Raw genomic sequence first — 13,487 nt, forward strand, 5'->3', positions numbered from 1 at the left:
CTGGGCTTGGGTTGAGGGGATCCATTTGTTCTTTGATGGTTGTACTGGTTCCACAGCAATTATCACGTCTTCACTCATCTCTCCTTCATGTCAGCTCTGTGCAGTGGCTCGTCCTCTAAGTTCCCATGGCAAGCAGCCTTTAAAATTCTGGATGCACTACCAATCAAGAGCCACTGGGGGGAGATCATGTTCTACCACTTTGTTGTGAGTAACGTTGAGGATCTGGGAGGATATCAGCAATGTGGAGTAAAGTACATGGTACAATATATGGTGCTTTCGCAGTCATTATTAGCATTTATTTCCCCTTCCTAGTAAGCCTTGAGATGGAGGTGGTGGGCATTCTGCTCGAAATGCTGCAGTTCTTCTTGTGAAAGTGCTTTCAGCTGGTAAAGTGTTTTAGAGTTTTCAACCAGTGATGATAGGGGGACTGTGGCATATTATCCGTGCCAGGATGGTGAGTGACCCAGAAAGGAAATTGGAGATGTTCCATTGCCCTTTATTTTAGACAGTCAAGGTGCTGTTGCATTGGACCTGCATCCTGCAGCTCCATCATTGCAAGTTGTGAAACTGAATTCAGTGAGTCTGTTCCTTGGTGAGCTAGCATCAGAATAAAGGCCATGCTCTCTTGTAATATGAAAACCCATTCACCAGTGTCAGTCAGGGAAAGGGAACCTTCCCTGGCCTGAGGGTTTGGTGCTCTGTGGCAAGCCACTTGTAGAATAACCCTATAAATGAAAGCTCAAAATTACCAACTCAAGGCATTTAGATGTGCTAAATAAACGGAGCCCAGTCTCATCTCAAATATCAAAAGGAGGAAATACTCAGTCATTACCTGATGGTGAAAATATTCATTCCTTTATAGCATCATATAAACCTGATGATTGTAAAAGATATCTTGGAGCTGTACCTAATTAACATTGTGTTGTACTTTTTTGTGATTTTTGGAGAACAGTCAATATTTTGCATGGAATGTCTTTTCCCACCAGAACTAATCACAACATAGAGTCAAATGATGTTTTTTAGATTTAGATTTTATCATCATGTATGCTCAAGTATAGGAGTACAGTGAAAAGTGTATAATGTCGCCACACACAGTTCCATCTTAAGTGCAAAGGTACCTGGGTACAGAACAATTAGGTGCAAAGTAGTAAAAGAAACAAAGTTTGAAAACAAGGTTAAATCTTCGTACATTAAGTAGAAGAATAAAGAAATAAGATAATAATGAATATTGAAATACTTTTTAGTATAAACTAGAAAAATAAAGGACTAAAGTTAAAGGTTCCTCAGTCTGAGTCTTCTGCTTAGTTCGCTCTGCGGGAGACCTGACCCTGACACAGCCATCGGAGATACCAGCGACCTCCCTCACCGCTCACTCTTCCTGCATTGGGCTGCAATGCCATCGCCGCTGCTGAAGCTGCCGTCTCCTGGATCTCCCCTTCCTGAAGAAGATCTGTTGGACCGTTCATCATCTCCTGTCTGAACACCAAGTCTTGCATTACCACATTTGGCTTCAGTGGCTCACTTTGCATTCATTTGCACACCTCATCAGGTCCAATCATTCGGATGAGCATTTTTATCCAGGTCGGCCTTCCCAAGTGAATAAAAGAGGTGCAATGGCAGTTTGTGAATAATTCACAGGATAAGTTTCCTGTGAATAACCAAAGAATTGGAGGCAGTTTGCTGGTGCTTTTGACAAGTATGCAAACCAATTCAGCAAAGCGATGGAAGTTAAAACGTGAGATTAAAAGTTGCATTGAAGTTTAGGAGAGACAGACAGGATGAGACAGAAAGATAGGACCTGACTGAGAGGGTATGTAATAAGGTCTAAATTAGCCTTGCAGTGCTGGTGTGGAAACATAAAATAAATAAAGTTAATGAGCTGCAGACACAGGTAAGTACAACGGTGTGGCAATAATGGAGACAAGATAAAGGGAAAGGCTGTCTGTTGAATGTTCCTGGATACAAGGTGTTCAGGAAAGATATGGAAGAAAAGAACATGGTGGTGGAGGAGAGTGGTGCAGTGCTGGAAAAAGAAAATATCCTGGCGAGGTGAAGGACATGATTATGCACAAGAATCATTTGACATACCATTACGTTGCTAGGTTTATTCTGTATGGCAACAACTCATGGGATATGGTGGAGAAAATTTGCAAGGTAATGCAGAGGAGTGGAAGAAAATGACAGATAATGGGACACATTATTCTCATTATAAATGTAATAGTAATAAATTAATCACTGAGGAAAGGAGGATTTCCCTGTGCATTCAGATTATTTCCAGAACAGGGATGTAGATGGAAAAATTCCATCATGTGTCAATTTAGGGCTGAACCTTATGAGAAACTAGGAAAGTGTCATGTTTTTTAAAAGGTTTCTCGCTATAAGGCCTAGTGTGTTCTCTTAAGTGGCCATCCCAAACTCGCCTCATTAACTAGGTAATGAGACACCAACCTTCTATCCCCTCACGTCCTTAGCCACACTCAATTCATAACTCTCTCTAAATCCATACTACTTGTTCCCAAGTACACAATGTAGCTCAGATTTTTGTCATTGCTCAATGTGGGACCATCTGATCCAGAGAAGACTTTGAATGATTCAAACACTCCCCATTCTTCACCGACACCAAAACAAACAGCAATTAAACAAATGGAAGGTGCATTTGCTTCTCAGACCAGAAACTAGCTGCTTGCTTGCCAAGCACTTGATGGAAGATCACTGCACCTTGCTTACATCTCCTGGAACAGGTTTTCAGTTAAGTCCTGTCTGGCTGGTGGCTTCTGACACTGCTGCGTTCTGTCATGTGAATGAAATCACATTCCTCCTGCTCACACTTATCCCCCTCAGAAGCAAGCTCCTGCTCTCCCAGCTCATCAGTTCCATTACATTCCCTCTCTGCCTGGATGCGGCACGTTCCTGGAATGTACCCACTGAACAAACCCCCTCCTCACAACAGTCAAACCATTGGAACCTCCCCTTCAGGAGATCTGTTGTGTGCTCCACCATAGCCCTGGGTAAAGAATAGGTTTCATCTTGTCTAGGCTCAGCCCCGATCAGGGAGTCATCAGGCATGGCCAGAAAGGATAGGCCTTGTCTCCCAGTAACCTCCTGTGTGAGAGAGCCAGCATCTCAAACACACCTTGAACATGAGAGGCACCATGGCAGCTCTCAGGATACAATGTGCGAATGTTTGCAAAGTGGTACCAGTGATCACAGTTAACCTGTATATAAGCTGCATTATAGTATGGCCCTTTCACCGTGTCCCGCGTGTAGTTTATCACACCCTGCACCTGAGAGAAAGCCACTATGTTGTCAAATTATCCTGTCTGAGTTGACCTCGTCACAGAGAAACCAGCTGGAACAGTGTGATCTGGCACAACTGTACTGGTGTCAGCCTCAGTACGGTTGTGAGTATAGAATCTCATATTGTCCAATGCACAGCCAGCTCTGTCTCTTGTATGTTCAGTTTTCTTCCTGCACTGTCCTTGTCCCCTCAGCATCACAAGGATTTTGCCTGCAGTCTCCAGCATTGAATCCCTCTGCCACCCTCACCGACTACAAGAACGTCCTATGATAAGCAACAATCAAACCATTGGAACCTCATCTTCAGGAGACCTCTTGTGTGCTGTGCGATAGACCTGGTTAAAGAATCGGCTGCATTCCAGGACTGATCGTGGCCCACCCACTGATGAACCTGCATGGATAACCCTGATTGAAAACTGAACAGGCTGCCTACAGATCTTCGACTGACCAGCAGTGAATCCCCTGACTCCTTGCACTGACCTGCCGTTCTGACCGTGGTGTTATCCCAGACTGTGGTAAGCTAAGCCCCGGCCCTGATGGTCTTGAGTGGACGACTGGCTGTGCTGAAGTGCCTGGGATGTGAGTGAACAGTCCCCTTGACTGACTGACTCGCCCACTGAGGACAGATCTGCTTGAATTTTTTTTCATTCATTCATGGGGTGTGAGCATCACTGGCAAAGTCAGCATTTGTTGCCCATCCCAGGCAGCCTTTGAAAAGGTGCCTTCCTGAACTACTGCAGTCCATTCTCTTGTAGGTAGAGCCACAATGCCGTGAGGGGGTACTTCTGGGATTTTGACCCAGTGATAGTGAAGGACCTGCGATATATTTCTAAGTCGGGACGGTGAGTGGCTTGGGGGTGGTGGTGTTCCCACGTATCTACTGCCCTTGTCCTTCTAGATGGAAGTGGTCATGACTTTGGAAGATCTGCCTTCAGCAAATGTCTGCCGTGCATCTTGCAGATGGTCTGCACTGCTGCAACTGTGCTGGAGGGAGTGGGTGTTTGAGGATGTGGTACCAATAAAGTGGGCTGCTTAATCTTGGATGGTGTCAAGCTTCTTGAGTGTTTCTGGAGCTGCACACATCCAGGTAACTGGGGAGTATTCCTTCACAATCCTGATCTGTGTTATGTAGATGGTAAACAAGATTAGGGGATACAGGAGGTGAGTTACTTGCTGCAGTATTTGTAGTCAGTGTATTTACATGGCGAATCCAGCTCAGTTTCTGCTCAATGGTAATTGCCAGGATGTTGATAGTAAGGCATTCAATGATGATAATGCCATTAAATAGAGTTGTAGAGATGTACAGCATGAAAACAGACCCTTCGGTCCAACCCGTCCATGCCGACCAGATATCCCAACCCAATCTAGTCCCACCTGCCAGCACCCAGCCCATATCCCTCCAAACCCTTCCTATTCATACACCCATCCAAATGCCTCTTAAATGTTGCAATTGTACCAGCCTCCACCTCTTCCTCCGGCAGCTCATTCTATACATGTACCACCCTCTGCGTGAAAAGGTTGCCCCTTAGATCTCTTTTGTATCTTTCCCCTCTCACCCTAAACCTATGCCATCTAGTTCTGAACTCCCCGACCTCAGGGAAAAGACTTTGCCTATTTACCCTATCCATGTCTCTCATAATTTTGTAAACTTCTATAAGGTCACCCCTCAGCTCCAGGGAAAACAGGCCCAGCCTGTTCAGCCTCTTCCTATTGCTCAAATCCTCCAACCCTGGCAACATCCTTGTAAATCTTTTCTGAACATTTTCAAGTTTCACAACATCTTTCTGATAGGAAGGAGACTAGAATTGCAATATTCCAACAGTGGCCTAACCAATATCCTGTACAGCCGCAACATGACCTCCCAACTCCTGTATTCAATACTCTGACCAATAAAGGAAAGCATACCGAACGCCTTCTTCACTATCCTATCTACCTGTGACTCCACTTTCAAGGAGCTATGAACCTGCACTCCAAGGTCTCTTTGTTCAGCAGCACTCCCGAGGACATTATCATTAAGTGTATAAGTCCTGCTAAGATTTGCTTTCCCAAAATGTAGCACCTCACATTTATCTGAATTAAACTCCATCTGCCACTTCACCGCCCATTGGCCCATCTGGTCAAGATCCTGTTGTAATCTGAGGTAACCCTCTTTGCTGTCCACTACACCTCCAATTTTGGTGTCATCTGCAAACTTACTAACTGTACCTCTTATGCTCGCATCCAAATCATTTATGTAAATGTCAAAAAGTAGAGGGCCCAGCACTGATCCTTGTGGCACTCCACTAGTCACAGGCCTCCAGACTGAAAAACAACCCTCCACTACCACCCTCTGTCTTCTACCTTTGATCCAGTTCTGTATCTAAATGGTTAGTTCTCCCTGTATTCCATGAGATCTAACCTTGCTAATCAGTCTCCCATGGGGAACCTTGTCGAATGCCTTACTTCCATATCGATCACATCTACCGCTCTGCCCTCATCAATCCTCTTTGTTACTTCCTCAAAAAACTCAATCATGTTTGTGAGACGTGATTTCCCAGGCACAAAGCTATGTTGACTATCCCTAATCCGTCCTTGCCTTTCAAAATACATGTACATCCTGTCCTCAGGATTCCCTCCAACAACTTGCCCACCGCCGATGTTAGGCTCACCGGACTATAGTTCCCTGGCTTGTCCTTACCACCCTTCTTAAACAGTGGCACCACATTAGCCAACCTCCAGTCTTCCGGCACCTCACCTGTGACTATCGATGATACAAATATCTCAGTAAGAGGCCGAGCAATCACTTCCCTAGCTTTCCAGAGTTCTCGGGTACACCTGATCAGGTCCTGGGGATTTATCCACTTTTATGCGTTTCAGGACAACCAGTACTTCCTCCTCTGTAATCTGGACGTTTTGCAAGATGTCACCATCTATTTCCCTTCAGTCTATATCTTCCATATCCTTTTCCACAGTAAATACTGACGTAAAATACTCATTTAGTATCTCCCCCATTTTCTGCAGCTCCACACAAAGGCCATTTTGCTGATCTTTGAGGGGCCCTATTCTCTCCCTAGTAACCCCTTTGTCCCTAATATATTTGTAAAAACCCTTTGGATTCTCCTTAATTCTAATTGCCAAAACTATCTTTTAAGGATTCAGTCGATCTATCCTGTCTGTACCTTACATATGCTTCCTTCGTTTCCTTAACCAAACTCTCAATTTCTTTCGGCATCCAGCATTCCCTATACCTACCAGCCTTTCCTTTCACCCTAACAGTGTCAAGGGGCAATGGTTATTGATCTATTATTTAAAGATGGTCATTTCCAGGCATTTGTGTTAACTGAGAACAACTCCCGTTTGACTTTGAAATGGATCCATAGGTTTGAAGCACATGTAGTGTGTTTGCGATGTATGCTGTAGGCCTGAGATTAATGTAACACAGTGCCAGATCACAACTTCTCCACCCTCTTGATTGTTGACTGTGGACAACTATGACAAGCTGTGCCACAAACAACAAAACAACACAGAGCCTTTTTAAGGGCTGGCTGAGGGGGCAAAACACAAAAAGGGCAAGATGCTCTGATCATCCAGTAAGGTGGTAAGTGAGTATGTTCTGAGAGTGAGTGAGCAGCTGTCTATTGGAAGGCCGTGACCGCACTGGAGAGGGTGCAGAGGAGATTCCCCAGAATATAGCCTGGGATGGAAAGTCTGTTATGAGGAGAGACCGGATAGACTTGGTTTGTTTTACCTGGAGCAGAGGAGGCTGGGGCAGGGGGAAGGGGGTGGATTGGATCGGATCTGATTGAGGTGTACACAATTATGAGAGGCAGAGACAGGGTAGAGCATGCAATTTTTTTTTCCCCAAAGCAGGTATGTCTAAGACCAGAGGGCATTCCTGATGAAGGGCTTATGCCTGAAACGTCGACTCTCCTCCACAGATGCTGCCTGACCTGCTGTGCTTTTCCAGTGCCATCCTTTTCGACTCTGACTCTCCAGCATCTGCAGTCCCCACTTTCACCTAGCACAAACATGATGGGCTGAAAGCGCTGCTTTTGTGCTGCATGACTCAGTGAAATACAGAATTGTTCTGTAAATAGAATGGAGGTGTGCCAGGATCACGAGAGAAGACAGATGCGTACCAGATGCCAATGTCCATTGACATGGGATGCATGTAGTCACTGCCCATAGAATGTCCCCTGAGCATTGGTGCCAGATGTCCAAGAGAAGCAAGCAGTGAGCTGAACCCCACTCAGATGTGCCTGTCGGGATTTCATGCCAACTAGTTACTTTCTAGCAGGAGGGACAATTGGAGCCCGCCTATTAATGAGGCAAGTTTGTGTAGAAATAAGGAAGCTCATACGAAAGAATCCCTCATCAATAGGCCTCTTGCCACTCAAATTACAATCGCAACTTGATGTCTAGGACCTGGTTGGAAAATACAACTTTTTTTGATCTCAGTCAGGAAACGAGGCACGAGACATTTCACCCAATATTTCCAAATTTCTCACTGTAGCCCATGTCCTTCAGGCCTGGAAAGATTCTGCCATGAAGGAACAGTGATTTTAGAACTTTAAGATGTAGGTTATTTCTTGTAAAAGGCAATGAACAATTTAGAGTGAAAATGCTTAATTGCAAGAGGACCATTTTCTCTGAGATGAGTAACAAAAGCAGGAATTGCTGGAGAAACTCAGCAGGTCTGGAAGCACCTGTGGGAAGAAAGTAGAGTTAATGTTGCGAATCTGATGAACCTGCTTTCATTGAAACATTAGCTCTGCTTTCCTTTGAGGTGGGGACAGATCTGACTTGGGTGAATTGGAATCAAAGATTGACAAGCAAAACCATTAATGAGTAGAGTTCTGCCTTTAAAGAGGAGATGATTCAGGAATTGTTGAGGTATATTCTTGCAAGGGTGAAACCCAGAGTGATGGAATGGCAAGAACAATTGAGAGGGAGATGAAACAGAAAAGGAGAGTGTGTCAGGTAGATAATACAAATGAGAGCTGAAGCAAAGAGGGAGAAGAAACTGGCTGCTAACACAAAAGGGAATCCAGAGTCTTCTATCCATACCTAAATGCTAAAAGATTACTAAGACCAACAAATGGGACATACACAAAAAGGCATGGGCATAGATGAGGCAGTAAATGAGTATTCTGCATTCATCTTTACGAAAGAAGTAGATATTGTGACAATCATGGCTGAGATACTCAGTGTACCAAAACTTGATAAGAAAAGGCATTAGCAAGGCTGACTGTAATCATAATTGATAAAGAATAATCGATAAGTTTGTTGGATTGATTCCTGAGATGGCAGATTTGTTAAATGAGGAGAGATTGGGTTGACTGGGCCTGTCCTCACTGGACTTTAGAAGGATATGGGGACCTCATTGAAATGAATAATATTCTGGCCTAGACAGACTGGATGTAGGCATGATGTGTCCCTTGGTCAGCAAGTCGAGAACAAGGGTATACGGTAGGCCATTTCAGACTGAGATGAGGAGATCTCTCTTCATGCAGAGGGCAGTGAACCAGTTAATCACAGAAGATGATGGAAACTGTGTCACTGAATATATTTAAGAAAGAAATTGATTTCTCAAAGCTAAAAGATATTGAGAAGTGCAGGAAGAGAGGAGGATTTGGACATTGTAATAGTGGATCAGCCATTATCTTGTTGAATGGTAGAGGAAGATCGATGGGTCTACTCCTGCTCCTATTGTCTGTGTTTTTATGTTACCAGGATAAAACACAACACACCCAAAGATACTAGGAGAAGTTTGGGTTTTCCAGTGTTTCTTTGATTGCAAGAACACTGGAGAATATTGTCACGTTCTGGGCTTTAGGAACATTGCAAATACATTCGAGAAGGTGCACAGAAGCTTCACAAGAATGGTTCCACGGATGAGAAACTTTATTTACTTGACTAGTTAGGAGAAGCTGGGACTATCCCTCCTCTTGTGAGGAAGTGATTTGATCGCGGTGTTCAAAATCAGGAGGGATCTGGACCGAGTGAAACTGTTTCTGTTGGTGGAAGTATTGAGAACCATAGAGCACTGATTTATGGCGATTGGCAAAAGAAGCAATGGTAACAAGAGGAAAACATTTCCATCAAGTGAGTGGGGATCTAGAGGGATATATCTGAGAGGGCAGGATCACTTAAAGCTTTCAAAAGAAAACTGAATAAGCACCTGAAGTGATAAATATTACAGGACAACCAGGAATGGACAGGGTGTGAAGGAAGGATGGGTGAGGTTATAGCTGTATGAGTTTCTCTTGCAGGCAGCTAGCATGAACTCAACAGGCTGGATGGGTTCCCATGCTATAATCATTCTATGCTTCAATCACTACACTTTGTTAATGCTTTGTTGTTCTGAGACAGTCTGAAGCTGATGCATAAGTGCAAATTCTTTACATTGCTATATCTGTTCTTTGAATGAGCTCAAAATCCTGCGCTCTTCAGCTTTCCCTGACAATCTGCTCGAGTTCTTCAGCATTCCTTTGTGTCAAGAAATGGAGATAATAGGTTGTTGTGGAGATGTCGGTAAATCATCGTGTCTCTAAATATATGTAGCTTCGATTTATTCTTGTCAAATCAGACAGGACTATGTACATGTGTAGATGAAAAGCAATTTAATTTTGATTTACAATGAACATCAAGTATATCAGCAAGGCAGCATCATAAACTGTAGCAGCAACGCCACTGCAAGGCAGCATTAGTGATCATGATACAACTGTTATCTCTGTCCTAGAGGCTAGACCAATTTTCCTCTTCCTTTATGTCCTTTCTCTTCACAATTTCTCTGGTCGCAGCTCCTCACTCTTACCCAAACTTAACATACACTTAGTCTGAGCCCTTTGCAGAATTAACATTCTAACTATTTGATCTCAGTAGTCTCTTCCCACAAGTTTCATCACCTTATCCACTTGACGCACACAGTCAGGCTTAAGGAAATGCCTGAATATTGATCAAAGTATTCTGGCTTAGAGGTACGTTTTCACATTTTAGATAAAAAGTAACATTTTTCACAGCTACACTCAGTAACTTTGTCTAACAAAAAAACCTCAGATGTATTACCCAGCAGGTTTCATCTCTCAATTCTGTAGCAGGATCTATGCTACTGCTTGGATTAACCCTTTCCATTCTGATCTGTTCTATTCACAGAAGGGTTAAGGCACAGAAGCTTATTCAGCCCATCACATTTGCATTGGCCTTTGAAATGAGCTCCATTACCTATTAGCAACTGCGTACTTTTTCCCCACGTCCTTCCACATTATTGCTATTCAAGTACTTGTCCAATGTCCTCTTGAATATCTCATTTGAACCTGCCTCCCCCTCCAGGCAACACATTTTGGCCCCTTAGTACTCATTGTATGGAAAAGCTTTTCCTTACTCCCAACGTATCACCTGACTGGATGCCCCTTATTAGAGTGTTACCTGAAAGGAAGCATCAACACATGTTTAAACAGCATCCATAAACTGCACAAGAACATCAGCAGCTTGAATTTACACTGATCTTTCAATGGAAAATGCCCTGAAGCTCTTCACAGAGGCATCAGATAAAACTGATGGCCAAGTTAAAAAGATATTTGGAGGAGTGACCAAAATCTTGTATTCAGGAGGGCTTTGGGGCAGAAAAGATAGGTGGAGGAGGTCACTGTGGAGCTAAAGGTTATGAGACAAGATGCACACAAGGGCTTAACAGGAGAAACACAGCAACTGGTAGCTTTCATAGAACAATTTAAGATTATAAATAAATTCAGTAGATTGGGTTATCTTTTGATGGGAGAAAAGTCTAGCATTAAATGAAACACTTTTCTGGTAAATTGCCCAAGTAGAATTACCACGGCAAATTTCAACCGAGATTGTCTGTAGCATGGGAGGGAATGAGTGGGAAGGAGCTGCAATTGTACCTTTGAATTTTGCACAGCAGTAAGTTAAATAGTGAAATGTGAATGAATAATTGCTTATAACGAACAGAGGGAAAGTGAAAAGTAGAAAAGAAATTGTTGTCAGATTTACGTTCCTGAACGTAGATACAAGCTGCTCAAAGTGAGGTGACTCATAATCTTCGTGCTGTGATCCATTTTTCTGTATTTATTTTATTTGATTTTGCTCTTTGCATTTGTCTGCAGAGCGACACCTTTGCTGATTTTGATGCAATGACTGATCGACTCTTGGATGAAATTATTCAACATATCCATCTCTACAATCTGACAATATCTAGAATAAGGTAAATGTCACAACTCTTTTGTATAATGTTTCCTATTGAAAAGAATCAAAATTGCATGGGTGTAACTAGCAAGTAAGTCATTTACTTCACATATTTAAACAAAAATAAAGTGCAGAAACCTTATAGACATGCATAGCATGTAATAAAGCCAATTTCATATGACATGCTTGGTAGACGATTCCATTTTTAATTGTGGCTAAATGTTGTTTCGGTGCATCTTCCTTTTAATCTATTGGTACATCTGTGGGAGACTGGAGACTGTATGCTTCTTTATGCTGGTGCCTGCAAGTATGCTATCAAAATTTGAGTACGGATGATCTTAATCTAATCCTTTTTTGGTGGTCTCCATCAGATAGGTCACAGATTCTATGGTGTTGACAGTCTTGTTACTCTCCTGAATTGGGCATTCTGACATCCTAGGATAGAGTACAAAGAGTTTTCCTTTGCACGTAAAAGGTGACAGCTCAGAATATCTGCAAGACAAATAATGCATGAGGATTTACAGAGGGTTTTCAAGTAAGTGGGGCAAGTGTTCCTTCTGACCAGCTCCTCGTATGCTCTCACTGCAATTTAGATTGAAGAGAACTCAGTACACAAACCACTTAAGCAATCCACCCATTGCACTTCTGCGGAGCTTGGTAATACTGCATTCTGGTGCATAGCTCCAATAGCGTCGCTCCGAAAGCTAGTGTGCTTCCAGTTAAACCTGTTGGACTATAACCTGGTGTTGTGTGATTTTTAACTTTGTACACCCCAGTACAACACCTGCATCTCCAAATCCAACAGCATGGTTATTTATTCTCTGTCTCAATTCTGTGGGATACATGGCAGGTTATCCAGCAGTAATGAGAGCATGATCAGTGATTGGGATCTTTTTCTGTCCCTTGAACTTAAATATGTCTGAGATGTGAGCACTTTTGGATCAAGTGCTCCTTTTTTTTTATATATATAAACATCCCCTTCCACCCTACGTAAAATGTTTTGACCCTCCCTCCAGCCATTTAGAATGGGTCAAAACTTAGAATGTAACAGTGAGACCACATTCTACTGTTATTACCCAACCTGGGAAGAATTGCCTGGAGAAAAAAAAAAAGTGTTCTCAGAATATGAATTGCATCCCCTCCTCGTCATGAGCACAAAGTACAGACAAACAAATATAGTGGAAAGTTAAGAAATAATTGCACAGATCTGCAGCAGCTATGCTTTGTTGGACAAAGCAATATATATAAAAATAAGTTAACTGCACTAATGCCTTTGGGAAGAATTGCCATCAAATTGTAGTGAGTCACCATGTCCATCATAAAGTGATAGTTTGCTCAAAAATCATTTCACGTTGCAGATTGTCTAAAATGCTGTCCCCGCAAAATGTTTGCCTCGATTTACAGACCGTTCCTTGCCTCTCCTCCATGTCCCTCTAGAGACCATACCAGGCGGACATAATAGATCATATCCAATTCACTCAGCAAATGATGCACTCTCTGTAATTGTTGAATGCGGACCTGTGTGAACAGAAAGGGGCAAGCTTTGAAACACACAAGTAATTATCTAGCTCCCAGCTGTCACTCATTTCTGCCTTTCCTCCAAAGAGGTGGAAAGAACAAGTTTGAAAATGGATTGTTTCTTTTTATTCACAACTGCAGAGTAATTGTCAGCAACTGCTTATTGCCAGGAGATTACCCTGCACTCGTTCTTGCTGATTGTTGTCAATTGCAAGTCAGAGAACATCCTCAGTTTAAAATTACAAGAAGGGGGAAGAGTACATTTTGTTCAGAGTGCTGCCTTCTTTTCAATTGGAAATCAATATAAACTATTCTTTCATTCCTCGACATAAAGGCTGAGAATTTCATGGGCATCGTGCCCATTTTTCTCAAACTAGTGTAGCTTGCAATATGGCATTTTAGATTCATTCAAAGCCACAAGTGTACTGACACTGCACACCATATTGGTATAAGCTAAGTAATGGACCCCACCCCAGCCCTTCATTAAT

General features: G+C 42.8%; 1 protein-coding gene across 1 annotated transcript in view; it reads left to right on the forward strand.

Moving 5' to 3' along the window:
- The window catches only part of LOC122548904 (protein FAM135B-like), a 372,254-nt gene that overhangs the window by 314,419 nt on the left and 44,348 nt on the right, over window positions 1–13,487 (forward strand). Inside the window, exon 16 of the mRNA XM_043687860.1 lies at window positions 11,403–11,500. Within this exon, the coding sequence (XP_043543795.1) occupies window positions 11,403–11,500 (98 nt within the window). The remainder of the gene's footprint in view (window positions 1–11,402; window positions 11,501–13,487) is intronic.

This window comes from Chiloscyllium plagiosum, chromosome 4 (genome assembly GCF_004010195.1).
Source record: "Chiloscyllium plagiosum isolate BGI_BamShark_2017 chromosome 4, ASM401019v2, whole genome shotgun sequence".
Lineage (NCBI taxonomy): Eukaryota > Metazoa > Chordata > Chondrichthyes > Orectolobiformes > Hemiscylliidae > Chiloscyllium > Chiloscyllium plagiosum.